This window comes from Pseudopodoces humilis, chromosome 20, assembly GCF_049639895.1.
Source record: "Pseudopodoces humilis isolate 2021_Gansu_Grassland_sample_001 chromosome 20, ASM4963989v1, whole genome shotgun sequence".
Lineage (NCBI taxonomy): Eukaryota > Metazoa > Chordata > Aves > Passeriformes > Paridae > Pseudopodoces > Pseudopodoces humilis.
In genome coordinates this window covers 2,165,143-2,192,731 of record NC_142219.1, presented here as the reverse complement: position 1 = coordinate 2,192,731, position 27,589 = coordinate 2,165,143, and the positions used below count along the sequence as shown (strand labels likewise).

General features: G+C 40.8%; 1 protein-coding gene across 1 annotated transcript in view; it reads left to right on the top strand.

The window, feature by feature from the left end:
- The window catches only part of DNAH10 (dynein axonemal heavy chain 10), a 49,499-nt gene that overhangs the window by 15,612 nt on the left and 6,298 nt on the right, over positions 1 to 27,589 (top strand). The window contains exons 25-67 of the mRNA XM_088065184.1: positions 2 to 235; positions 337 to 459; positions 1,243 to 1,476; positions 1,963 to 2,186; positions 2,672 to 2,941; positions 3,028 to 3,211; positions 3,486 to 3,620; positions 4,013 to 4,165; positions 4,709 to 4,897; positions 5,000 to 5,146; positions 5,709 to 5,900; positions 6,066 to 6,184; positions 6,355 to 6,513; positions 6,797 to 6,932; positions 7,044 to 7,166; positions 7,345 to 7,479; positions 7,780 to 7,993; positions 8,233 to 8,352; positions 9,302 to 9,447; positions 9,852 to 10,004; positions 10,279 to 10,539; positions 11,176 to 11,348; positions 11,708 to 11,801; positions 12,847 to 13,014; positions 13,291 to 13,479; positions 14,098 to 14,269; positions 15,129 to 15,332; positions 16,099 to 16,179; positions 16,580 to 16,777; positions 17,370 to 17,531; positions 18,078 to 18,252; positions 19,081 to 19,262; positions 19,458 to 19,594; positions 20,454 to 20,671; positions 21,029 to 21,250; positions 21,819 to 21,966; positions 22,771 to 23,050; positions 23,410 to 23,639; positions 24,104 to 24,377; positions 25,067 to 25,171; positions 25,643 to 25,797; positions 26,551 to 26,705; positions 26,938 to 27,121. Coding sequence (XP_087921310.1) covers positions 2 to 235; positions 337 to 459; positions 1,243 to 1,476; positions 1,963 to 2,186; positions 2,672 to 2,941; positions 3,028 to 3,211; positions 3,486 to 3,620; positions 4,013 to 4,165; positions 4,709 to 4,897; positions 5,000 to 5,146; positions 5,709 to 5,900; positions 6,066 to 6,184; positions 6,355 to 6,513; positions 6,797 to 6,932; positions 7,044 to 7,166; positions 7,345 to 7,479; positions 7,780 to 7,993; positions 8,233 to 8,352; positions 9,302 to 9,447; positions 9,852 to 10,004; positions 10,279 to 10,539; positions 11,176 to 11,348; positions 11,708 to 11,801; positions 12,847 to 13,014; positions 13,291 to 13,479; positions 14,098 to 14,269; positions 15,129 to 15,332; positions 16,099 to 16,179; positions 16,580 to 16,777; positions 17,370 to 17,531; positions 18,078 to 18,252; positions 19,081 to 19,262; positions 19,458 to 19,594; positions 20,454 to 20,671; positions 21,029 to 21,250; positions 21,819 to 21,966; positions 22,771 to 23,050; positions 23,410 to 23,639; positions 24,104 to 24,377; positions 25,067 to 25,171; positions 25,643 to 25,797; positions 26,551 to 26,705; positions 26,938 to 27,121 — 7,557 coding nt within the window. The remainder of the gene's footprint in view (position 1; positions 236 to 336; positions 460 to 1,242; positions 1,477 to 1,962; positions 2,187 to 2,671; positions 2,942 to 3,027; positions 3,212 to 3,485; positions 3,621 to 4,012; positions 4,166 to 4,708; positions 4,898 to 4,999; positions 5,147 to 5,708; positions 5,901 to 6,065; positions 6,185 to 6,354; positions 6,514 to 6,796; positions 6,933 to 7,043; positions 7,167 to 7,344; positions 7,480 to 7,779; positions 7,994 to 8,232; positions 8,353 to 9,301; positions 9,448 to 9,851; positions 10,005 to 10,278; positions 10,540 to 11,175; positions 11,349 to 11,707; positions 11,802 to 12,846; positions 13,015 to 13,290; positions 13,480 to 14,097; positions 14,270 to 15,128; positions 15,333 to 16,098; positions 16,180 to 16,579; positions 16,778 to 17,369; positions 17,532 to 18,077; positions 18,253 to 19,080; positions 19,263 to 19,457; positions 19,595 to 20,453; positions 20,672 to 21,028; positions 21,251 to 21,818; positions 21,967 to 22,770; positions 23,051 to 23,409; positions 23,640 to 24,103; positions 24,378 to 25,066; positions 25,172 to 25,642; positions 25,798 to 26,550; positions 26,706 to 26,937; positions 27,122 to 27,589) is intronic.

Genomic DNA, 27,589 nt, shown 5'->3' with positions numbered 1-27,589 from the left:
GGGACTAAAGGAAATAATAGAAACGTGGGAAAATATGAAATTCCCTGTAGAAGTGTACACCAAAGGCACTGAGACACGAGGTTTTATTCTGGGATCTGTAGAGGAAATTTTAGAGACTCTTGATGACAACAATGTCAGTCTTCAGAGTGCTTTGGGCAGTCGATTTGTGGGTCCTTTTCTTTCAACTGCTCAAAAATGGGAGAAAACTCTGTCATTGATTAGTGAAGTAAGTGAGGTAGGTTAAAAGTGCTGGACTAAATAATTAATGTATATTATTTATAATCCAAATTTTCCATTGTACTTCCATTTACCCTGATGGTATAATTTCATTCTTAGATCTGGTTATCAGTTCAGAGAAAATGGATGTACCTGGAGAGCATTTTTGTTGGTGGAGATATCAGATCACAGCTTCCAGAGGAAGTCAAGATATTTGACCGTGTAGATAAAATGTTTAAACAGGCAAGTAACTGACTTGTGATCAGCATAATTATTTAGTGCATTTTGCTTCCAGTTCCATAGTTACTTATAGTTCTTTGTGACATGTGTAATACTGAGAATGGTGTGCTATAATTCATTGAATATGAGATTGGGGAACCCAGGAATTTTGTGTTATACTTCACATCTGTCATAATCAGAAGACTTCAGATTGAGCTAAGATGGGCAGAGGTGAGATCCTTGGCTGGCAGCATGGGATAGGCAGAATCTCCTTTTCCTTTCATTGTTTACAGCTTTTTACTTTCACCTTGATAAGAAGAAGCTTAGATGTGTTCCTATTGATTGAGGACCTATGTACATGCTAAAAAGGCTTTCCTGCTTCATGTCACTGTTCCATACTGAACAAGTATTCCTGGTATGAATATGGCTTATTTTTCTGTTTCCCATGTGCAAAAGTGAGAGAGTACTGTGATTTTGAAATATGATGTTTGATCACCCCTTGGAGTACCATTGTGTACAGGAGCAAAGTCACATATAAAACTTAAACTTTGGCCCGACTGGGGATACAGGCTTGTCTGGCTTCCACTTGCTTTTACAGTTATATCTCCATAAACACACTACCTTCATGTTTTCATACAGTGCTGTGGCACCACAAAGCCCTTTCAAAACCCTTTCAAAACCTTTGATTCACTTCTGTAAGGACCTGTTCTGCTTGTGCTGTTTGCATGCTTTGTCATTAATTCAATATAATTTAATAAAACCTATTGCTGTTCAACATTTTCTAAACTTCCTTTTCTCCCTGTATAGATAATGGATGAAACTGTAAAAGACCCAATAATAAAAAATTGCTGTGAAGCCCCAAATCGTCTGTCAGACTTCCATCATATAAATGATGTGCTGGAGAAATGCCAGAAAAGCTTGAATGATTATTTGGATTCCAAGCGAAATGCTTTCCCAAGATTTTTCTTTATATCTGATGATGAGTTGCTCAGTATCCTTGGCAGCAGCAGCGCACTCTGTGTCCAAGAACACATGATAAAGGTACAATGTCTGGCTTTTCACAGTGCCTTGTGCTTTAAAAAGTTTAACAGACTGCACTGTACATGCTCATAAGGATGCATGAGTATTTTTTGCATACAAAGAGAATTCTGGCAGCATCTTGAAGAAGCTTCTGGATAACCAGATCAAATGTGATGCACAGTCTCTGCCTCCTCTCACACTGGTTGGTAGCAGTTATGGTAGAGGAACATTCAAGATAGACCAGAATGATCTATCATTAAAGAACTTTCCTCACAGATTGTAGCTCCTCCTAGCTCTTATTTCCTAGGAAAAAAATATCAATGTCATTTGGGCCTGATTGTTTGCTTGATATTCTGCAGTTTGCTGCTGGGCTATATATCAGCATTTGTATTTGATTTCTTAGGAGTCAGATCCACTTCTGTGGAGGGGAGCCAGGGCTGCATACACTTAGATTTTGGAGGCTTTGTTTCTAAAATGCTGGTGAATTTCTTGTTTGGTGCATTTCAGATGTTTGATAATGTAGCCTCGCTGAGGTTCCAGGATGGTGACAATGACGAGAAGACTGCCACAGCCATGATCTCAGCTGAAGGGGAGGTGATGGAGTTCCGGCAGAATGTCCCTGCTGTGGGCAGAGTGGAGAATTGGATGACAGTGGTGCTGGAGGAAATGAGACGGACCAACAGACGCCTCACCAAGGAAGCCATTTTTCGATATTGTGAAGACAGAAGCAGGTGAAACCATCAGTGTCAAGGATAACACAAATAACCTGATATGTTAGTGATAGAGAAAAGTTAAGGCATAATTTTACAATTCCTACACAATTTAGTCTGTATTTCTCTGTGTGGAGGGATATGAATACATTCATGTGCACTATTTTAACCAACCATAAAGAATGCATAATCTGTCATATTTCCTAAATCTTGAGTTTTATTTTTGGGGTTGTGTGCTCAGTAGGTTTTTCTCATGATGAATACCAGTTGGCAGTTCTATACCTGGAACAAGGAACTTTTCTATCAGAATATTTCCTAGGTTTTTGAAATTCCACAGCATATTTTGATAGAATTCTGTATATCTCTAAAAAGTTTGGCTTGTGTTGTAGCTGTTGCAGGAACAGGAAGAACTTTGTTGTTGTTGTGGGTTTTTTTCTTTCCTTTCCTAATCAGTTACTTAAAATAAACAGTAACTCAGCCTCCTTCACTATATGTGTTTTCCACAGAGTTGACTGGATGTTGCTCTTCCAAGGCATGATGGTGCTTGCTGCTAATCAAGTATGGTGGACTTGGGAAGTCGAGGATGTCTTTCAGAAAGTGAAAATGGGAGAAAAGCAGGCAATGAAATTTTATGCTAAAAAAATGCACAAGCAAATCGATGACCTGGTTACCCGCATTACGATGCCCTTGAGCAAAAACGACAGGAAAAAATACAACACCGTTCTCATCATCGACGTGCACGCCAGAGACATCATCGATATATTCGTCAGAGACAGGTAAACACCACTTCCAGCTCCTGCGCAAACACCAAATCTAGAAGTTGTTCTGCCATCCTTTTGCTGACGTGAGCTCTGTGGTGCAGCATTCTGCAGGCTCAGGAGTTCGAGTGGGAGAGCCAGCTGCGTTTTTACTGGGAGCGCGAGCCGGACGAGCTGATGGTGCGGCAGTGCACCGGCGCCTTCTCCTACGGCTACGAGTACATGGGGCTCAACGGGCGGCTCGTCATCACCCCGCTCACCGACCGCATCTACCTCACCCTCACACAGGTGCACCTTCATGGACATTGTGCTAACAAGCCCTTGTTATACTTAGTCACATCTTTGTTTTATTGCCTCTTCCCACCATCTCCCAGTGAGAATGTCAAGATGCTGGAAATCAGTTGTGATATCCTTCTCGCCTCATTGCTGCAAAGAGAATGTAGAAGGTGTTCACAGATAAAATTTAAAGTTTTTTGTACCCAAGGGTTCATTTGTGGTTTTGTTACCAACCTAACATAAATCTAACCCAAGCTTTGCTTTGCTTTTTGGTTTGTCTTCAAAGGCTCTGTCAATGTTTTTGGGAGGAGCACCAGCAGGGCCAGCAGGTACAGGGAAGACAGAAACAACCAAGGATCTGGCCAAAGCACTGGGCTTGCTGTGTGTAGTAACAAACTGCGGAGAAGGCATGGACTTCAAAGTAAGAATTAAAGATCTGTCTTCTGTGATAAAATGCCAATTTCTACTCTTTATCAGTGCCCAGGATAAGGACATACTCTGAACTTCTATGTAGGTATCTCCCTTAGAGATACCATGCTGTTTGATAATTAAATTTAGTAAAAAATGTTGATTTTTAATAAATTCCTGAAGGAATTTCAGGCCCTTTCAAGCAGGGGAGAAATGACTATATGGTATGTATTAAAGTTTATGATAGGCGATCTGCACCTGGCAAGTAATTATTGCAAGACCTTATGACTGATAAACATCCAGAGGTTTATCCACCATTAAGAATTTTAGCATGTTCCAAAGTTTTTTGGCGCTGAATGTTTTATATAGTCGCTGCTGAGAAATTTTTCTTGTTGTTCCTTTTAGGCAATGGGTAAAATTTTCTCAGGCCTCGCCCAGTGTGGTGCATGGGGATGCTTTGATGAATTCAATCGCATCGACGCTTCTGTGCTTTCAGTCATTTCTTCCCAGATTCAGACAATCCGAAACGCTTTAATGAATGGGTGGAAAAGATTTCAGGTAAACATTAAAAAAGAAGAGTAATTGTGAAGGCTGGTCTTAGTTTTCAGGCCAAGATACAGGGTTAGACCCCTTCTTTAGATCAAAGGGCTGCTGCTTCTGGAATTTGTGCTGAGCATTTCAAACTCCTGAGTATGCACTTGCAGTTCGAAAGATGTTAAATCTTTGCTGATTGCCTAATCCTTTGCTAAGTTCTTCCTTTGTGAAGCAAGATAAAAGTAATCTCGATAGGATAATAGCAAGTAAATGGGGTAATAGTCTAGTTGTAATGAGGAACAGCAGTAATTTAACTTGATGTGGATTGTGAGGCTTTATTTACTGATGCTTATTGGAATTGAAAAACCTCAGAAAATTTGAGGCATGTGAAATGTCTTAAAGAAGGTACATTTATCCCACTGTTTGTATCAGTATGACTGTCTAAAGCTAAATATTTTAGCACTTTGTCCTAAGTGTGTCCCCAGTATTACTGTTTTTTCCTTTGAGGAAATAGTATTTTTTAAAGTTTCTAATTCACATTGTTCTAATGTTTTCTTATGCCTTTAGTTTGAAGGACAGGAGATTTCCCTTGATAGCCGTATTGGCATTTTTATTACAATGAATCCTGGTTATGCTGGCCGGACTGAGCTCCCTGAGTCTGTAAAAGCTCTCTTCAGGCCTGTGGTTGTTATTGTACCAGATCTTCAGCAGATCTGTGAAATAATGCTGTTTTCTGAAGGGTTCCTTACAGCAAAGGTAAGAAAATTCTATTGTTACCCATACCCATGTACCCACCCATGTTTGCATGGCCAGTGGCAATGTCCACATTTGTGATTATTTAAATTAAATCTCTAACAGGTCCTTGCCAAAAAGATGACAGTGCTGTACAAGCTGGCAAAGGAACAGCTTTCTAAACAACATCACTATGATTTTGGACTGCGGGCCCTTAAGTCAGTGTTGGTAATGGCTGGAGAATTGAAAAGAGGATCAGCAGACCTCAGTGAGGTAGATTTGCTGCTTAGTTACCCTGGGCATATCATCTTTCTCATTAGAAAGGGCATGTGTTTCCACATCTGGTGTAGTTTGTCTGGTTTGGAAATAGGAACATTGTTGTCTTATTATTTACTTTGCTCTTAGTGAGTTTCATTGTGCTCTCTGCCATTAGAACTCCAGTCAAAGTAGGGAAATCTATGGAAAATGAGATATTTTCCTGCATGCTAAGTTCAGGATGCAAATAGCCAGATGGATATCTCTGGATGACTAGCAAAAACTGGTTTTTGAATGATGTGTGCTCCAGCTTGGGGAAGCTGTGGTGTGGGCCACTGCAGCCTTTTGACATTTGATTAACATGGTAGAAAAATGCAGTGGATCACTCTTAGTTTGATATGCTTAGTCCATATAAAATAACCTCTGTTGCTTCCACTAGGAACTGATGACAAAAAGAGTTCTAAAAGCTTTACTGAAATAATCGAGCAACAGTTTTTAAAGATTCAAAGTTTTGAAGTACCTCAATTTAGCTGATTAATCAACTCTTTGGTTAAAGTTGATTTTGCTATGTTTTGTCTAGGAAGTTGTACTAATGAGAGCTCTGCGAGATATGAATCTTCCTAAATTTGTGTTTGAAGATGTACCTCTCTTCCTTGGTCTAATCTCTGACCTGTTTCCTGGCCTGGATTGCCCTCGAGTCCGCTACCCTGACTTTAATGATGCTGTAGAACAAGTGCTGGAAGAACGGGGTTATGTTGTTCTACCAGTCCAGGTACAAAAAATGTTTATTGCTTGAGGTTTTGTTGTAAATGTGAGGCTGCAGGTGCGTTGTTGCACCCAGGAGTGGCTCCAGGAGAACTTATCTGATATTGACTGGATGCTAACCTTATCCACAGAGTTGTGACAGTAGTCTACTGACTCTATGTTTATTTTTCAGGTGGATAAAGTAGTTCAGATGTATGAGACAATGTTAACTCGTCACACTACAATGGTGGTTGGACCTACCGGAGGTGGCAAGACAGTTGTTATTAAAACCTTGTGCCAGGCCCAAAACAAGTGAGTGTAGAATGTAAACCAGGCTGTAAAATGGCACAATCTGTATTTAATCAGCTTTATTCAGCTCTGTCCTGTCATGACAGGATCTACAGCTGCCTGGAGTATTTGCTTGGGTCAACATGAGGTGATAGTGTGACATTTTACTATTGCTTTTCTTGCTGTATGTTTAGGCTGGGATTATTGACAAAGCTTTATACACTGAACCCTAAAGCTATGAGTGTGATTGAGCTGTATGGGATCCTTGACCCTGTCACACGAGACTGGACAGATGGAGTCCTGTCAAACATTTTTCGGGATATCAACAGACCCACTGACAAGAAAGAGCGAAGGTAGGCAGCTAGAAATCATTGTGGTGGTTTTGAGATCAATTAAAAAAAAAAGTTGATATGGCACTATTTAAAAAAAACAAATGCTAAATAAATAGGAAGTGTCTAGGGGGTCTTTCTGTCTCCTGTGAGTTTCTAGTCTCAGTGGAACTATGCAATTAGAAAAAATGAATGGTAGACTTCAAAATAGCTGGACTGACGATGAGACCATTAATGACACTTCTGAATTCAGAAGTATGGTAGCAAAATCAGAGATCAGTCAGTGCCCCATGGCTCTTGTACACAGGTACATTCTCTTTGATGGAGATGTGGATGCTCTCTGGGTTGAAAACATGAATTCTGTCATGGATGACAACAAGTTGTTGACCCTGGCAAATGGGGAGCGGATTAGGCTTCAGGCACACTGTGCTTTGTTGTTTGAGGTAAGAAATTACTGTACCATTTATACACACAGGAAGGGTTAGATACAGATGGGGCTTCAAAGCCTGAAAAACAGTTAGTGTGTATCATTATCTTCTGTGATTAATTTATAGGTTGGAGACTTACAGTATGCATCTCCTGCCACAGTATCCCGCTGTGGAATGGTTTTTGTAGATCCTAAAAATCTGAGATATGAGCCCTACTGGCAGAAGTGGCTCAAAGGAAGAGAAAATGAGGTGGGAATTCCTGCACTTGTTCAGCAAGTATTTGTATTTAATAGTGACCTGTAGACAGACTTTGGCAGAATTGATTCCTTCAAGAACAATCATATGTGGTCAGCCAGGTATTGATGGGAAGCTCTGCTGTCAAATTTTTTCTTTCCAGCTGAATTATTGTCTTTTTTGTGTTCCTTAGAATGAGAGAACGGAATTGGATCATCTCTTTCAAAAGTATGTGCCCTACCTTATTGATATGATTATAGAGGGAATTGTGGATGGCAAACAGGAACGAAAGCTGAAGACCATTATTCCTCAAACAGATTTAAATATGGTAAGAAACAGAGAATAAAGACTGAACAAGTTTAACTAAAAGGAAAACGGAATGATGGAGAAAGTAAAACCTTCCCAAAGAAAGCACAGGAGGAGAGTCTGTGCTGAAATGTCAGTTTGCTACTGATGAGCAGAAAGAGACACCAGTCAGGACCTGACAGTGCTCTTCTACTGAACTTGATGCACATAGCAGTAGATCCACCTGTAAGAACAAAAGACCAACAATCAGCTGAAAACATATCAAGAGTTTTCATGCATCTAAATGGCAATTTTTTTTACAGATTTATTTTTTTTCCAACAGATCGTGCAATTGACTGTGATGCTAGACGTCCTGCTGGTAAAGCCTGAAAATCCTGATGTTTTGGAGTGTTTTTTCTTGGAAGCTTTGTATTGCTCTTTAGGTGCTTCTCTTCTTGATGCTGGGAGAATTAAATTTGATGAAAACGTTAAACGTATTTCCTGCATGACTATTGTTGAGGGTGAGAACGTCCTGGCTAAGCCAGGGGAGCTGCCAGGTAGGATCTTGTCATAATTTAATCTGAATCCCATTAATTGTAATAGAACAGTGATAGTTTTCATGAAGGTGCTAGAGTAGAGGAGTTTTGGTTGATACCCAGGTGGGTTAAATGACTTGTAAATAGAACAAAGTGTTGCCCAACTATAATCTTACCCTTTGTTTTCATCTCAATCAGATTGTTTTCTTAGGAAATGTTTCAGTGTCCTAACAAACTTGCAGTTGCTTAATGGTTTGCAGGTCAGCTGCCAACTTTGTATGACTTCCATTTTGATGGATCTCAAAAAAAGTGGGTACCTTGGATGCAACTTGTTCCTGAATATACTCATGACCCTGAAATGAAATTTCTTGATATTCTAGGTGAGCATAAGATAAAATGATAAAGATAAAATGATAAGATAAAAATAAGCGCAGTGATGAGGTGCTTTTAATTCATCATGTGCCACCACTGAGTGCACGGTGCTTAACATGAAACATCCTCTTTTTGTACTGAAGGTCATCTACTCAGGTTCAGCTTCTTGTGATGGCACAAATCAGTTTCTTTAAAGTTCTTTTTGTAGTAGTTTAGCAGTCACAAAGTTGATTTTTATCGCATTGTATAATAAAAAAGTGAGGAAAGGATCAAAGCATGTTTCAGTTAATATGCCTTATTTAGGAGCTAATAGTACCTTTTAAAAGCTGGAATAGCAGAAAATTCACAGTTTTCTCTGCCAGAAATTCTAGGAAAACATCAGCTCATAGTTCAGGTATTCAGTAGATAAAAATTACATTCTTAGGGTTGTTATTGGCTGTTACTTCAAGCATTGCCTAATGGTGCTTTTCATAGCTAAAGACAAATTTAGGCCTGTTAATTTACAGTGATGCTGTAAGCACAGGTTAACTTCACTGACATGAGAGAGAAATTTATGATCTCTGACATTGCTCCAAATGCAGGTGATTCACATAGAAAAAAAGTTCATCTCTGTAGAGTTCTGGGAAAATACTTATGATCCAAATAAGACCTGATTATATCCTTGAAACAGGGATTAAAGGGAGCTTAACCAAACTGTGACCTCCCTATATGAAAGATAACTTCTTTTTTAGTATACATATTTAGAAGAAAAGATTCCAATGACAAATACTGAAAAGAGATGGTAAAGCAATTAAAATTTTCTTTCAGCATTGTTAGTGAATTGATAATTCAGATTATGCCTTTGTGCAACTGCATGTTAATACCTTAAGAGTGTGTTCCAGCACTATTCTATAACTAAATCCCCCAGCTGCAGTGCATTTTCATTTAGCCAGTGATTGTGTTGCTGCTCTTTTTCAGTGCCCACAGTGGATACCACACGCACTGCTTGGTTACTGGAACAGATGGTAAAAGTGAAACGCCCAGTTGTTCTTGTGGGTGAATCGGGTACATCTAAGACAGCAACTACACAGAACTTCCTAAAAAGTCTGGACAAAGACGTTAATGTATGTGTGAGGCATTTTATCCTGTTTGTCAAGCTGCATTTTCACTCTTTGCCCTTGTGTTAAGTTTGCATTGTGAAGCCTGAATCTCTGGGTTGCAATATTGACTTGGGTAATGTGACTGCAAACTCCAGACCCAAAGTGTGTGACTGATTTGAAAATCCTTCAAGATCAAAGATATTTTGTCCTCTTTACCTTGTACAAACTCAATTACATAAAAATATATTATCAAAGTGCTAAGGATGGGCTTACTTTTCTTTGTCACCTGTAATTCAAGTGAATAATGGACCTGAGCAGCATTTCCTGTTTGATAGCCAATATAAAAAATATTTTTGAATGCTCTAGTAAAAAAAAGCCCAGCAAAAAACAGGTTAGAATCCATTCTTATCATCTCCTCCTGTTTGCAGCTGTTGCTGGTTATTAACTTCTCTTCTCGTACAACATCCATGGACATTCAGAGAAACCTGGAGACAAACGTGGAAAAACGAACAAAAGACACTTTTGGCCCTCCCATGGGAAAACGTCTCCTTGTGTTCATGGATGATATGAATATGCCAAGGGTAAGCTGGCAATAGCTTTGCAAGGTAGTATAGAAACATTTTGGGTGGCACTGATATGGTCCCTGCATGCACAAATCCAGTGTGCATCTAGTTCATCTCAGAGAAGAGGCACTTTTCCCACAGGAGACATTGGGATGAATGTTCACAATCAGTGCCAGAGCTTTCCAAAGCATCCCTTAGTCCCTGTAATATTCTCCTGGGCATGGAACCCAACATTCCCACATGTAGAGCAGTAATTGGTGAGTTGATTACTATGCTTTGATGTATCCTGCAGGTTGATGAGTATGGCACACAGCAACCCATCGCCCTGCTGAAGCTGCTGCTAGAGAAAGGTTTCATGTACGATCGTGGTAAAGAGATGAACATTAAATTTCTTCGAGACCTGGGTTTTGTTGCTGCCATGGGCAAAGCTGGAGGAGGTCGGAATGAAGTTGACCCTCGATTCATGTCACTCTTCAGTGTTTTTAACATCCCTTTTCCTTCTGAGCAGTCATTGAATTTGATCTACTTCTCCATCCTGAAAGGCCACACTTCGGTAATTTCACTATTTTTAAAGGATTGCTCAACACATGTATTATTTTTAAATAGATGTTTATTTCTATGTTGTTGCAAGACCTGAGATCTTCGTTACCATTTTTTTTAATACCTGGAACTTCCCACAAATCTTTCTTTTTCTCTTCTCTATCTCAATGGGTTTTACATTGTTTAGATAAGTTCTTGTGTAGTATGTAAACATTCAAACCAGCAGACAATTAATAAACCTGGGGCTTCTCATGGGTTGAAATGTATGAATGATTTGATTACAGTTCCTTTAAGCAAATACACAAAGATCAGAAAACTCTTTCCTGAATGAGTGTGAAAAATGTAATATAATACAATAGACTGCATGAGTGGCAAGGTACCTGCAACATTAGGTAAGAAAAGAACAGTTTAATTTTTCTGCTATAGAAATCTTGTAGGAATTCCAGTCACTGAGTTTGATGTTATCTTGAGCACTCAGAAAGTTCTAGAGTGAAGATGGAGCCCTAAACATTTAACTGCAGAATGTTCATTACTGCAGAGAATTTTTGAACCAAACAGGTTTAAAAGCTGGAAAGCAGATTATGTTTAATAGCATTGAGTTCTGTCTGGGCAGTCTCATGAAAACACCTCTTCTTTCTCATGTTTGCAGACCTTCAATGAGTCCATATCAGCCATCTCTGACAAGATTACTCTGTGTACTTTGGAACTTTATAAAATGATTGTTACTGACCTGCCCCCTACTCCTTCCAAATTCCACTACATTTTTAACCTGCGGGATCTTTCCAGAGTCTATAATGGACTTGTTCTTACAGATCCAGAAAGGTAAGAATAGAAAATTGTCATTAGTGGTCCCACACCTATTTTTTTTTTGGTGAATCTGAGTGAAATTGAGGTAATTTGGTACAGTAAATCAGTCATATTTGGTCACTTTTCATTAAACCATGATGAGAAATAGAACATCCTAAATTGTGATCTTACTCTTGATGCCAAATACTGATGCATTAGTCTCTCTTAAATAGGATACCAGAGGTAAAAATGCAAGCAAATTATTTATTATGAAAAGAACCAAATCATAAAGAGTAAAAAGGTCAGTCCAGAATTTGGTCCTTGTTATTAACCATATGGCCTTAAGAATCATGTCAGCTCATTTGATGCAGTCTGATATTCTGATGTTATTTCAGGTTTCACACAGTGACCCAGATGGTGAGAGTTTGGAGAAATGAGTGCCTGAGGGTTTTCCATGACAGGCTGATTAATGAAACAGACAAAAAATTGGTGAGCAATTTATTTCAGTTTTTTAGTAGTCACTGACTATTATTATGGCAATTAATTTGTAACAGCAACACTACCAAGTGTAGGACTCAGGTCTTGCTGTCCAACTGCAGATTTGTCTAAGCAAATTAATTTAAAACATAAATTAGTTCATTAATTTAAAACATGACCCATGGAAGACCTTTTCCTAAAACAATGTGACAATGGCAGACTAAGAAAGCAGAGCTGCTGAAGGAATGGAAAGTATTGCTTGGTTTGCCTGTCCAGGAAAATTGATTGGCAGAAGTATGGGTGACAAAGTGTGAGAGAAATACAGGAGAAAACTCAGGAAATCACTTCAAGTCAGTATTTTCCTTCAGGAAGGATTGTACCAGAATGTGACTGTACAGTCAAGTAGTAAAAAGGATAAAAGCCAAGTTCTTATACAGTGGATTCGGTTCTGTCTGTTATGTAAATTGGAAAATGATTGAAATTGTATCTTAGAACACAAAAGAGAACAATGCCAATTTTAAACCCTGAGATTTAGGAGAGAAATAGAGGTGAAGTCTACTCACCCAGAAGCAACTTGCTTTGCTTTGGAAATTGCTTAGATGAAAAGAGGTTGGCCAAGAAGGTTTCAGATTTTTCTAGTTAAAACTTCCTTCTCTAGCATACATCTCCAGCTCAATTTTCACAATGCAGAATGTTAATGTAGACTTAGAAGCTTGGTGAGAAATCTTTCTGGTGAGACATCTATGAATGCTGAAAAGGGAAGCTGATTAATATACTGTTTACACCAATATATGAGAAGGTGTTTTACTTAACAGGCTTCTCCTTCTTTGTGTTGATGTTCTACAGTCAATTGGCTTGAACCATTCTTGAACTGCCTGTTAGAACATACACAGAATGCAGAAGGGGGCTGTAATCTTTGGATCTTCTAGTGACATAAGCATCACCTTGAAATAAATCAATATTTGAGCAAGAATCTGCATTATCACCTTTCTAAGTATTACTGGACTCACAATCAAATGCTTTGTTGTGTTGCCTGACTCATTTCATATCCTTCAAGGTCCAAGGCCATATAAAAACCTTGGTTGAAGAGCATTTCCCGGACGACTTGGAGCATGTCATGAGGGATCCAGTTCTTTTTGGAGATTTCAGAACAGCACTGAATGAGGCAGAACCTCGTATTTATGAAGATATCCAAGACTATGATTTAGCAAAAGCTCTCTTTAAGGTAGAGTGCATCATCTGGGAACTGTCTGAGGAATGGGCAGGAGCCTGCCTCAAACTGCAGGAAATCTGTTCTCTTCTGTGTTCACACAGAACTTTATGTGCTTTGATGCCCATTTGGGGTTTGCAGTGATGAAACCTGAGGATCAGCTAGAGAGTCAGCAGTGTTTTCCAATAGTTCATATTCCCTGAGGAATGGGAAAGGAATAATGCTATTTTCTTACTGTTAGTAATTGTTTCATTGGTCTCCTAGTAACATTCTGTTCACCTTTCTCTGAAGGAGATTCTGGATGACTACAACGAGTATCATATTAAAATGAATCTGGTTCTTTTTGATGATGCTCTGGAGCATTTAATCCGTGTCCATCGCATCATCCGGATGGACCGCGGGCACGCCCTGCTCATCGGAGTGGGAGGCTCAGGAAAGCAGTCCCTGACGAGACTGGCTGCTCATACAGCTGGATGTGAGGTTAGTGACCCTGGGTTTTGGCTGTGAGAAAAGACAAGGAAAGTAAAATTGTGATTGGGATTAAACTGGGGATGGGGGTGAGTTCAGTCAGTCAAGACAAGATCGGGCTGGCAGCTCTTCCCTGTGGAGAGAAGCCCTGGGTGAGGAGACTGCTAGGAGGTCCAAGATGATGACTGTGTGTGATCTGGGCAGGAAGATGTCAGTGTCTGAATCTGGGTTTTGGCTCTGGGGAAGGAAAACCAGGATGGGTTTGGTGATGAACAGCTAGTTGTCCCTAACTACTGCTGCTGATACTTACATGTGTTACAGTAGCACTCCAGTGCTGCTTGAGAAGTCTTGTTGTGATTGATACTGTATTATTTCAGAGGGGAAATGTTGCTCTCAGAGGTACTTTACTTAAAAAGGCTTGGGAGGAAAGAACAAAAAAGGAGGATGAACAAAGCAATTTTGAAAATGCAATCCTGCAGGGTTGTACAAATGCACAATTTTATTGATACTTAAACATTTGCTGATGACTGGGGCCAAACCAACTGCCTTGATTCAGTGTAACTGAAATTCAGAGTTACCATCATGTCTTGGGTCCATCTGTGTCTTCTCAGTGGGTGTTTTCATCCTTAGGTATTTGAGATCATCTTGAGTCGAGGATACGGAGAAAATAATTTCCGGGATGATTTGAAAAATTTGTACCAGAGGCTGGGTATTGATGACAAGACAGTGGTCTTCCTGTTTACAGATGGCCATGTGGCAGAAGAGAGTTTCCTGGAACTCATCAACAACATGTTGACTTCAGGTGCCACTGGCAGCCTCTCTGCTTGTGACTCATAATCTCAACTGTACCCTTGATACAGCTATTGCTGCACCCTGTGTCCTCTGCTGCATTACTTAGCTACACCTTTCAGTACTATCTGAAATGGTATTTGCATTAATAATGGCTTTCTGGAATCTTCTTACAGTCATATGTCTGGAGAGGTTACAGGGTTCATTCATGCTGGTGGTGATGCTGCAGGAGTATCAGATTTCTTCCAAGATTGAGGGGGAAACTTCAGCTGCATTTGGCCACAAGCCCACTTGTCCAATTGGCTTTTGAATAGCTTTCACCTGAACTGCAGCAACTGTTTATATGTGTATTTATGTATATATGTCCTGAAATGTAGTTTGGTATCTTATAGTGAAGGAAGCAGCTGGAAATGAGCAGCAGCTGGCATTGTGTGACCACCCTCTCTATAGAAGTTCCTACCCAGTCTGATATGAGAACAGATGAGTTCATTGTATCCCTTTTCTTGTTCTGGTTTTCTGTGTCCCTGGTCTGTCATTGAGTTACTTATGCAGTATTTGCCACAAGGTTGAGAGAGCAGAAATGTGAACTGATGGTTCACAGATACCAATGAAGATTTTCTTTTCAGAGTTGAAGCTGTCGAAGCCCAAACAAAAATGCATTAATTATTCCTCTAAATGCCAAGTATGGCCTATTTTTCATGAGGGCTATGGGGAGGAGAAGCATAGAGAGATGAATAGGTTCATTCAAAGCTACTCAGAATCATTTTTGCAGAACTAGGTTTAAAACTGGTTTCTCATCTTCCCTATCCCCAGCCATATGGCTTCCTCTTACTGGTTGTTCTCCCTAGCATTCTTCTGTCCTTATGTTACAGGAATGGTGCCAGCCCTATTTGCAGATGATGAAAAAGACTCCATACTAACTCAGATTGGAGAAGAAGCTGCTAAAGCTGGCGCAGGCCCAGCTAAAGAGAGTATCTGGCAGTATTTCGTAAGCAAATGTGCAAGCAACCTTCACATTGTCCTGGGAATGTCCCCAGTTGGGGAGGACCTGAGAACGTGGTGCAGAAATTTCCCAGGTATCAACTGTACACACTTCTTAGTCCCTTCCCTGTGAAATACAGATTGACAGGCAAGAGAAAAATCTCCAGTGGACACTGAGAGATGTCTGGCAGCTAAAACTAAGCAGAGCAGGTTTTGTGATTAAAGATTTACACTGCATGATTTTTTTCCAGTTAATTACCACATATCAGTGAGCAATATTGATTAGCATTTATCAGGTCAGTTTGTTTTCCAGCTGAACAGCTAGAAATCAATTGATCATCCTCACTGAACTGGAAATACACAGCCTTTGCAGCCTCTTTTCTGTAGTTTACAGCTGAAAGCGTGGTGTTAAATCATTATGAAACTAGGATGGTGGGAAGAGAAACATTTTTGTATCCAAAGCCAAAAAGGGACGTGGTGGGAGGGACACCCACAGAGAGAAAAAACACCTGAGCCTGGCAGGTGCTGCAGGTGGCTGAAAGGAATCCTGGGAAACAGAAGAGACTTGGGAAAGATGGGTACAGGTGGGAATGCTAAACTAAATACCTTATTGCAGCTCTTGACTGTGTCCTGTAGAGCCTAAGGAATGGTACAGTGGGATTAGCAGGACACAGGAGCAAAGCTCATTATTTACTGTCAAAATGGAAGTATGGACTTTATGGTAAATTCTGTTACTAAGAAGGAGTCAAGAATAATTTGCAAATTCTTGATGTAAATAATGTTAATTAGAGGACTGCCTGTCTGATTTGGGGTTAGTTTTACAAAGGAACTTTTCAGATAACACTGTTTTTTTATTTTAAGGTCTTGTCAACAACACTGGTATTGACTGGTTCTTGCCCTGGCCTGCCCAGGCCTTGTGTGCAGTTGCACAGTCCTTTTTGGGTATGTAACATGTCAGTATTTCAACCCATTAACCCTTGGCATAGCCTAAGAAATATATTGTTTACTTTGCAGTACATGTCACAATTTCATTTCCCATTGTGCTTGTTACCTTAAGTCTAAATGGGTCATGCAAAAACCCAGTCAAAAAATGTCACTGGATGGTAGTTTCTTAATCAAATACATTTTTCAAATTGCTAAAGTTCAAGTTCCCAACTCTGCAGACAATGGGGGCTGCCTTCCAGGAGGTTCCCTTCTGGCTCTGCCCTGGTCTTGCTTTTTGCCCCAGAAAACAGACTTGTTTTGTGTCTGGCTTAGATGTACATAAGAAAGATGGTAATTGGTGTACTCTGAAAAGGGCCACAAATCTTTAATTTTTTTTATTTCTTCTGCCCAATTTTAGGAAAAAATCCACGCATCCCACCAGAGAGCTTCCAGTCAGTGATTGACCACATGGTCATGGTGCATGAATCTGTAGAGGATTTCAGCAGGAAATTTCTGGAGAAACTGAGACGCAGAAATCATGTCACACCAAAAAATTACCTTGATTTTCTCAATACCTATGCAAAATTGCTGGAGGAAAAAAATGAGTTCATTTTAGGTAAGGTGATGCAGATGTTTTCTCCTTTTTAATAAGTGATTTAAATATTTTAAAAGCAAAAGAATTTCTGGTGAGAATCCCACATATTACCCAGAATAAGCAAAAACTGTGTTAGCAGTACTGTCTCAAATGCTGTGCTGGCACACAGCTGTGGGGCTGTGTTTTGACATTGACCCAAAATCCTGGCCACGTGTGACTGTTCACTCTGTCAAACAATGGGCTCTCCTCAAATCCTTTTATGAATGAACATGAGCCAGAAACTCCAAACCAGACACTCTTCTGCTTGGGGAAGAGTAATTCTGAAATCTAATACCAGCATGGCCCTGCTCAGGGTTTGACTTTCTTCCTCAAGCAGCAATTCTTATTCATACTTCACTGGCACTGAAATATGTGAAGAGGATAAAACACAAACAGTGTAATATGGGAAATAAGTTGTGGCACAGGGCCACTGTGTCAGCTTAAGTGACATTAACATCATTTTGGCTGGAAAGGAAAATTTCTCAGTGCACCTCTAAGGATATTTTCTCTTTGTGAGATTGTCTGTTGCTGTGTGCTTAAACATTGACATTTCTCCCTTCGTTTTTCTACCTAGCACAATGTAAACGGCTGGATGGGGGCTTAGTTAAACTGAAGGAGGCTGCTGTACAGCTGGCTGAGCTGAACGTGAAACTTGCTGAGCAAAAGATTGTGCTAACAGAAAAAACTGCTGCTTGTGAGGCTTTGTTACGAGACATTAAAATAAACACTGAAATAGGTGGGTAGTTTACAGCTCCTGAAGTGTCCCACAGGCAAAGCAGGGCTCACATCATGTGTTAGGCTGGGTTGGGAGACCCTTGAAGAGCTCCAGCTGCTTCTGGAGGTATCCCTCTTGTTCTGTGTGCTGCTCCCATGCCATGCCAGAAGAGCAGGTCCCCTGCCTTGCCCAGATTGCCATCCCTGCTCCACATTTGGCCCACAGTACTTTACACAACATTTGGCTGCCCTTGTTGTCCCTTTCCAAGGTGCAGGGCATAACGTGGGGAAAACAGGAGCAAGAAAGGCAACTTCTGATTCAGAAATTTAGTGTTAGAGGAAAATCAGAGGGAAACATGGAGGAAAAGAGATTGTGCATGCTGTTGTGTGGAACACTGACTGTTCCTAACCTGGTGATGTCACCAGAGGCAAGCTGGCAACAAAAAGGTTCTGACTTGATGGTAATTTCTGATTTTCAGCAAAGAGTAAATCTCTATTAGTGTATTAGTACATGTTCTGTATACAAACTTGAATGATCCATTTGTGGTCCTGCCTTTATAATTACTAGCTGAGGAGAAGAAAAAAATGGGTGAAGAAAAAGCAATAGAGATACAGGAACAGAATGCAGTTATTGCTGTGGAGAAAGCAGAGGCTGAGGCAGCACTGGACCAAATCAAGCCTATTATGGAAGCTGCCAAACGGGAGGTCGAGAAGCTTGACAAGGCTGAAGTGACTGAACTCAGGTGACTCATTTGTATGTACAGTAGCATAAACTCTTGGAAATATAATGAGAGATCTTTGTTTGCTGGATGGCCTTAGCCTCATCTTTCTCACCTGCCTGTGAAGGTCAGGAAATCAATTGGGTGCAGAATGCCCTGATTCCTAGCCCACAACTTTGCCTTCAGACTGTTCTTCCAGGCCCTTTTTTGCTGTTTACCCCATCATCCTCTGGCCTGTGCCTGATGGACCAGAACCTGCTCTGGTTTTTGCCTGAACAATGGCTGTCCAAACCTATTCATTCCTCCTCTTTTTTTTCCTGTGTAAGCAGGAACACATAACTGTTATTTTCAGGGATACTTGAACATAGCAGAAAAATGTATTTCCCTGCTGAATTTCCTCCTCCCTGTGTTTTGATAATACATCTTTTTTTTTTTGAGGATTGATATAAAGGTACATCCAGTCTTTGGCTCTCCCTGAAATAGTTGTCCCCAAAGCAGAAATGGCTCTCCCTTCCCTGCCACACTTGTTCAATTTTCTTTCTCTCATAGATCTCTGGATTTTTCTCCAGCTGCTTCATTGCCCTAGGAAGGACTATTGAGGCTGTGTTGTAAGCTTTCCACTGCTTTAAATCCTTTTTCATGGATCAAATTGTCTGAATACAAGAATTGGTTCTGAGCTTTTGAGTAGTTAATAATTTTTGTCTGGCTTGGGTTATCTTTTCCACTGTTGTGGCTTGTCTTATGTACAAGCTCCTGTATTGCAATGCCTCTCTTACCAGGAAGCACCCACATCTGGCATCATGTGCTTTGTCTCCTTTTTTCTCTTCCACTTCTCTTTCACCTGTTTTCCAGGTCCTTTGCAACACCCCCAAAGCAGGTGCAGGTTGTTCTGGACTGTATTCTTATAATGAGAGGTTACAAAGAGCAAAACTGGAAGAATGCCAAAGCAATGATGGCTGACACAAATTTCCTGCGACTTCTGTTGACAACAGATTTTAGGGAAATTCCATGGAGCAATGTGAAAGCTATGAGAGGTGAATTCCTGTTCTGGGTACTTGCAGGATCTTGTTAATGGGATCAGCCAACAGATTCTCTTTAATATTGTGACAAATGTTTCCTATTGTCTGTCATGGCATTGGCTGATGCTGCTGGTAGGAAAAATTATTTCTTTGAGGGTTTTTGCACAGTTATTCAACTCACTTGCAATGTTTTTGTGTTTTCCAATTTAGCTCTCTTAAAGAATCTCAATACTACCTGGGCTGAAATGGAAGTTATCAGCAGAGCAGGACTGGGAATGTTGAAGTTTGCTGAAGCAGTGGTGACCTACTGTGATGTAGTTAAAACAGTCAAGCCAAAGGAAGAAAAGGTAAAATGTGTTGGAATCAAACTCAGAGAAGGTCAAAACATGATCATGATGGAAAAGATAATACTTGATCATTTCATAGACTGTCCACTTTCCCTATTGAAGTGCTTAAAAAGTGGTGCTTAGGAGAGCTATTGCAGTAGCAGTGAGGAGGTTGTCAGTCATAAATCACTGTATTTGTTGTGTCAGGATGCTGCCATCCATGCCAGTGCTTGAGGGATGAGGGAGGAACATGTTCAGTTGGAATTTTGTGATCTAACATGCTTAGAAAAACACAGTTGAGAGCTGTTTACTAAAAACAAACTTTAAAACCCATGGCATTTGGACAGAGCAGAGGTCAGTAGTACACTAAATCCATGTTCCTTAACCACAGACCTTTTGATTAGCTCTTTCTAGGATGACTGGAAATTCAGCTGTATTACCAAAGGAAATCTAATGTCCCACAGATGACACTGGGAAATTTTGTCAAGAAAAGATTATTATATACAACTGACTACAGAGAAAGTATAGTCACTAGATGATGTGTCTGACTCTTTTTAGAGGCTTAATATTGTTGCTGTTAAGCAGACAAACCTCCCCTTTTGTCACAGCATAGAATCCTGCTGACCTCCAGTACTTTAATATTCCTTGTGTGTACAAAACTGGGAGATGTCTTTGCTTTGTTGTTTTTTTGCATGTTCATGATGTGTGTTTGGGGTGGGGAGAGGAGGGTGACAGCGTCAATTATTTTGGCTTACACTGTTTATTACTAGAACACTTTGAAAAATATGATATAACCAAAAGAAATCTGAGAACTTAATACTTCTCTCCAAAATCCTTCTGTCTTCTGACACTCCTTTGTTTCCTTCAAAATGTACTTTAGGTGGCCAGGCTAGAACGGAACTACGAATTAAGTAAGCGGGAACTGGAAAGGATACAGTCAGAGCTGGCTGCCATTCAGGAGGAGCTTAAATCTTTGGGGGAAAAATATGAGCTGGCAATAAAAGAAAACCAAAAGTTACAAGAAGAAGCAGAGATAATGCAAAGAAGATTAGAGGCTGCTGACAAGCTCATCGCTGGCTTGAAATCTGAGAATGAGAGGTAAGTCTGGATTCAAAGAGGATTATTTTTGACACCAGAGGTTCATGTGTCAGGGATAAAATCTGTCAGGTGGAGGCATTTTTGAAAATGTTGCTTTCTATGGTGTTTGTTCCTGAGAAGAGCTATTATCTGTTCTGAGCTTATATCCATTGGCTCTTGGAAAATAACAGATTAAATGGAAGAAGGTTCAGATCAACTCAGTTGATCTGATCAACAGTTGATCTGTGCCCACCATAATAGCAAGAGAAAACTGATTCTAAATTTGGGGGTCTGTCTCAACCTGTATCTAAAGTAGCAGGAAATTCTGGACATAAACCTCATCTTCCTGGTACAGAATCTCCCATATAATTCTATCAGGTGGACAGAGGAATTCAAGGAATTAGAAATACGAAAGGTGAAGTTGCTTGGAGATTGTCTACTCGCTGCTGCCTTTCTGTGCTATGTGGGAGCCTTCAGCTGGGAGTTCCGTCATGAAATGCTCTATCGAGTGTGGCAAGAAGATATTGTCTCACGAGAAATTCCTGTCAGCCATCCATTTAAGTTAGAGAGCCTCCTGACCAATGAGGTGGAGGTTAGCAGGTATGTCCAGTCAGGAACCCAGGGACTACTGAGTGTGACATTATAAAGTGGGAGTCTGGAGCTGAATCTGTAGCAGAGATTTGGCATTGTGGGTGGAGGTGCACAGCCATACCAGAGAGAGAATCTTACTTTAATGTCCTTCTAATTAACAGGGGTCATTTGTTATAATAAGGTGTTGTACTTAACATTCCAGGGACATTCACTGAACTCAGACACATCTAATACCATTTCTAGGAAGTTTTTTAGGAGTTCTCTATAAAATATGTTTCCATAACCCAACAGGTATCTTTTAATTGACTTCAATGGGTTTGGTATTAAACCCAAGCCCAGGTAGCCCATGTATCAACTACCACAGGATTGCTCACCTCAGGCAACAGTCAGTACTTTGAGTAGTGCAGTTACAATGAGTCAGTCTGAGCTGTGACACTGTTCCCATAATCACACAGATGTGTCCTTTTGTATCTAATTGTGTGCTCAGCGAGTTGCATCATTTTGCTGACAAACGAAATGTGCTGCTCTCCCATCGAGTTTTCATCCCAGGCTGGTCTTTGGTCCATTCTGTTCCCAGGTGGGTTTCTCAAGGATTGCCCCCAGATGAGCTGTCTGTCCAGAATGGCATCCTAACGACGTATTCCAGCCGCTTCCCACTCTGTATTGACCCGCAGCAGCAGGCATTGCATTGGATTAAGAAGAAAGAAGAAAAGAATGATTTGAGGGTAAAGAATGGAAGGTTGCTTTACCTCATTACTGATTGTTTTCAAAGCTGCATAAATATCTGCCACCTTGAATAGGGAACCAGTTATATATCACAGAATTATTGAATGGTTTGAATTGGGAAGGACCTTCTAGTTCCACCCTGTCTCACGGGCAGGGACACCTTCCACTATCCCAGGGTGCTCCAAGCCCTGTCCAACCTGGCCTTGGACACTGCCAGGGATGGGGCAGCCCCAGCTGCTCTGGGAACCTGTGCCAGGGCCTCAGCACCCTCACAGTGAAGGATTCCTTCCTAATATCTAATTTAACCCTGGCCTCTTTCAGTTTGAAGCCATTCCCCCTTGTCCTATAGCTAAATGTGCTTGTCAAAAGTCCCTCTCCAGTTCTCTTGGAGCCTCTTTAGATTTTGGAAGGTGCTATAAAGTCTCTTCTCCAAATGGATCCTTCTCTTCTCCAGGATGAGCCACCCCAGCTCTCTCTGCACATGCAGAAAGGGTCTAACCAAAAGGCTCGTGTAGATTGTGATTTAGGCTCTAGGGTGGAATTTCCATGTAGGGCAATAAACACACTTAGAGGCACAGCTGGAGCTTTAAAGGGTAATTTCCAAATGGAAATTATTCTCAGCTAATCAGAAAAAAAACCACCTTTACTGCTTTGTGCAAGTGCAGTTTATATCATCTCTGAGAGGAAAAACAAAAAGCAGCAGAGAACAAACTTCATTAGTGTTGGCAGCTATTGCAAAATAATAAAGTTCAGCAATATGAATATCAGTTCTCCTTTCATGTTTTCACATTGTTCTCTTGCAGATGGCTTCCTTTAATGACCCAGATTTCCTGAAACAACTAGAACAGGCCATAAAGTATGGAACCCCTTTCCTGGTGCACAGTGTTGATGAATACATCGACCCTGTGATAGACAATGTTTTAGAGAAGAATGTCAAAGTTTCACAGGGGCGAGCATTCATTGTCCTGGGGGACAAAGAGATTGACTATGACAGTAACTTTAAAATGTACCTGAACACCAAGTTAGCAAACCCAAAGTATTCTCCCTCTGTGTTTGGCAGAGCTATTGTTATCAATTACACAGGTAAGCTCAAGTGTGTACTTAATAACAAAGTAAGGATTATGCTGTTGTGAAAATTTAGGGCCTGGGTCATTGTCTGAAACCTTGGAGAAACTAAAAAAATCATACTCTCCCTTGTAGTCAGCATCTGATTTAATAGAAAGTCTTTCTCACTTCTCTCTTCTTATCTGTAACTGAGCTAAATATCTCTTCCTGTACTGGTCAGGTGAGGATGCTTTGGTAGAATTAAGATACACAGTCATTAACCAGGTCACTCTGCTGCATTGCTGTAGTTTAATGAGAGACTCAACATTAAATAAGTTGTATAAAAACTGTCCTGTGTTTACAAAACTCTGTGCTCTGTCCATGTGTTGTGCCTGTAGTTACACTCAAGGGCCTAGAGGATCAGCTGCTCAGTGTCATTACGGGTTTTGAAAGGAGAGAATTGGAAGAACAGAGAGAACGTCTCATCCAGGAGACAAGTGAAAACAAAAACCTGCTGAAAAATCTGGAAGACACTCTCCTTCATGGACTGTCAACTTCCACAGGAAACATGTTGGACAATGTGGAATTGGTGGAAACCTTGGAAGAGACAAAATTCAAAGCTACTGAGGTACCAGCTCTGGGCTATTTGGAAGGGTATCTATGAAAGGATGTCTTCAGAGAAGTCCTTAACAGGACCAAAGTAATGTTTGTTTACAGTTCTAAAACAAAATAATCCATCCTTGGAGTTTTCAGGCCACAGCTGGGCAAAGCCACTCTGGACCTGATCTAGTGGTGGTCATAACCAAGCTTTGGGCAGAAGTTGAACTAAAGATCCCCAGAGGGCCTTTCCCACCCTATTTCCATGATTTTTTGTAAATCTTTGCCTTTACTTTTCATAAATATACAGGGTGGGATTAATTTTATCTAACTTTTATAATTTGTACAACTTCTTTTGAGTTCCCTGCCTAGATTCCCTCTACAGTCACACAGAGAGGCAGGCACTGAGCAGCTCTGATTACTGTGGTATAATAGATCCACTCTGGATCAGCAGATTACAGTAATTACAGGTGTATAAAATCCCTGTCTGCCCAGGTGATTGAGAAACTGAAGCTGGCTGAGACGACTGCGGCGGATATCGACCTTCTCCGAGATGGCTACAGACCAGCTGCCAAGAGAGGGGCCATTCTCTTCTCTGTGTTGGCTGAAATGGCATTTGTCAACATCATGTACCAGTTCTCACTGGTCTCCTTCTTAGAGGTTTTTGGATTCTCTCTTCGGAAATCCATGCCCAGTCCTATTCTTCCTAAGAGGTTAAAAAACATCATGGATACACTGACTTTGAACACCTACAACTATGGCTGCACAGGTTAGTGCTGTTTAACCAGGGGCTGAGACTGTGCTGTGCAAATAAAGGTGAAGCCCTGACTTCAGTTGATTCATGTTAAAGAGGGAAGTTACCAAGCAGGGAATTCAGTGGTGTTCAGGTCTTAGCACCATTCCTGGCTCACACTTCCCTCCCTGCTATTTCTGTTAGAGGGAACATTGCACATTACCCATCTAACTCTTGCAGAAATGGGTTTTTTTTTAACACAGTTAAAAATGGTAAAGGCAGCCATAGAGCTCACAAGGGCTGTATTGACTGTTCAAGCCTGATTTAAAGCCCCAGCTTTGATCTTCCTTATCACAGAATCATAGAATTGTTCAGGCTGGAGGAGACCTTTAGAATTATCAATTCCAACCATTATTATTATTATCCATTATCCATTATTATCCATTATTAAGCACTGTTATCTTCATGGGATGAGCAGATTGTAGAATGACAGAATGGTTTGGGTTGGAAAGGACCTTAGGAATCATCTGGTTCCAATCCCCTGCTATAGGCAAGGATGCCACTCACTAGATCAGGTTGCTGAGGGCCCCATCCAAAATGGCCTTGAGCATTACCAGGGGTGGAGCATCCCACCAACCCCACAACAGATGAAGGATGTGGATTGAAAGATTGCTCCAGTTCCACAGGCTTTAGCAGCTGATTTTTGAAAATGTCCTTTTACATAGGCTTGTTTGAGAAGCACAAGTTGCTGTTCTCCTTTGATATGACTGTTAAGATAGAACAAGCTGATGGCCGAGTTCCACAAGAAGAATTTGAGTTCTTTTTGAAAGGTAAAGTGAATATTTGTATGTAAGTATGTAGCTCTATGTAGCAATAGCTAAAAGATCTTTTGAAACTAGATCTTTGACTAGAGATGATTTATTATGAGCCAGCACCTCAAGAAGGAGAGCTGCACTGTGTTGGGTTACACAAACTTGGGATCCTGCTGTTTCTATTTCACATCAGCTAATTGCTAGGATGTTACATGAGGAAAGTAACCTGCAGTTATTTTCTGAATATATTGTGGTTATTTCCTGACTATGTTGTAGTTATTTTCTGTGTAACATGATTTTTGCAAAGATAAAACTCTGGCTTTTGCAAGCACTTGTAAAATGCCATCTTTCCTTCAGCAGACCAGTCTAATCTTACAGTGCTTCCAGGAACAAATTTCCACTTGGTTCCTCTGCAGAGGAACTGTGTGTGTGGTCATGCCTGGAGGATTTCTGCCATGGACACTGACTGTGGTTTCTGAATGTGCCTAGGCAATATTTCCCTGGAGAAGAGTGCCCGAAAGAAACCATTTGCTTGGCTTCCAGATCAAGGCTGGGAAGACCTCATTCGCTTGTCTGAACTATTTCCTGAGAAATTTGAATCTCTTCCAGATGATGTGGAAGAAAATCCAGATGTATGGAAAAATGTGCGTGCTTTTTTGCAATGCTGTTTTCTCTCCTAGTTTTTCTTCTGGTATTAAATGTTCAAGTGTGATGCAATGGGTTCCAGCACCCCACAGGGGAGATGTCACCGTGGGCTTCTTCCCTCAAGGCCTTTCTTTGCTTCTTGACCTCAGTTAGTGATTGTCTTATTTGGAGAAGAACTAAGGATTATATTATTAAAAAAAAAAAAAGGCCAAAATACCTTCCCTGGTATACTGTAGAATTTTTATTTGTTAGTCAAATGCCTTAGAGGAGTTATTTACCCTGTTGAAGTCAGTGGAAATTTTCTGTTTGACAGTCAACATTTCAGTGGTGTTTTTGTGCTGCTAAACTGTGCTTTGATCTTGTGGCAGTGAATTCTATAGGCTATTGACAAACACTGATTTCCTTTGTTCCTCCTTTAGCTTCATTCCATGTCTTCTCGCTTTATAAGACATCTTCCTGCAAGCAACCTGTTAATACCTTTTTGCTTTTGATGCTATTTTCTGTATCTGAAGAGAATTAGTTGACATAAAGTAAAAACACAAATGTGTTTCTGGACTTGAATACTTTATACTTAAAAAGTTGGGTTTTTGACCTCACCTGAACTTTTAATATTTACTTGCAGCTGATTGACTTTCTTTGGTTTTGTTGTGTCTCTTGGCCCCCCATTCATGAAATTGATTTTCTCTTTCCTAATAATTTCCCTGACAGAGCCACCGGATTCACTTGCATTGTGTGCTGTCTTTTCTTGCCAGTGGTACGACACAGATGCTCTGGAGCAGATCCCATTGCCAATGCACTATGAGGACAATGTCACAGACTTCCAGAAGCTTCTCCTGCTGCGCTGTTTCCGCGTGGACCGGATGTACCGGGCAGTGACCGACTACGTGACAGTGACAATGGGCGAGACGTGAGTCACTCTCCTCTCACAGATCCCAACCTCAACACTCTCACAGAGCTGGAGCTGTAATCAGCTTTGTCAATTCTTCTGTAATTTGCCTGAGGAGCAGAGCAGGGGTTTGTCTGAGTGATTTCCATGTGCAATCCGTGGTGAGCTTTGCCTTTCGTGTACAAGGCTCTGTTCACACGTGGCAGCTGCTCTGTGCAAATCAGCCAAATCATTTGGCTTCTCCCTCTGTCAGGTATGTGCAACCCCCTGTGATCAGCTTCGATGCCATCCTGCAGCAGAGCACCCCACTTTCACCTGTGGTTTTTATCCTGAGTCCTGGCTCTGATCCTGTCAGTGACCTCATGAAACTGGCTGAGAGGACAGAATTTAAAGCAGATAGGCTCAAATTCCTGGCCATGGGACAAGGCCAAGAAGAGGTAACTTGGATGGGGAGGGTGGGGATGTGTTGTGTGTAGCAAGCCATGCTCCTAATGCTCTGGGACTGATCAAATTTCCTTTCCATAGGTCTGTTCCATTTTAAAAGGAGTTACCTCATGGTTCTGATATAGATTTGTCAGTTTGGAATAACGCTTTACTGAACATGAAAGGGGCTGTTTGACTGACTTGGCTGCTGTTCTGGTTTGGGTGAGGGTAGATTCAGAATCAGATTTTTGGCTGTTAAAAAGTAGCGATGAGAAATTGTTGCTGTGTATGGACATGAGGAGGATGGAAATTCTCTTGCTGCTCTCCTACTTTTCCTGTGACTTTCCTTTTTTGTTATGGACACTAAGGCAGGTTGTCCAGAGCTTAACAGCTGATTGAATTTGCCATGACTTCAGCCAGTGGGAGAACTCCTATCAGCCTCATTTAGACCACCACTTTCCCAGCAGGAAAACCCACTGCAT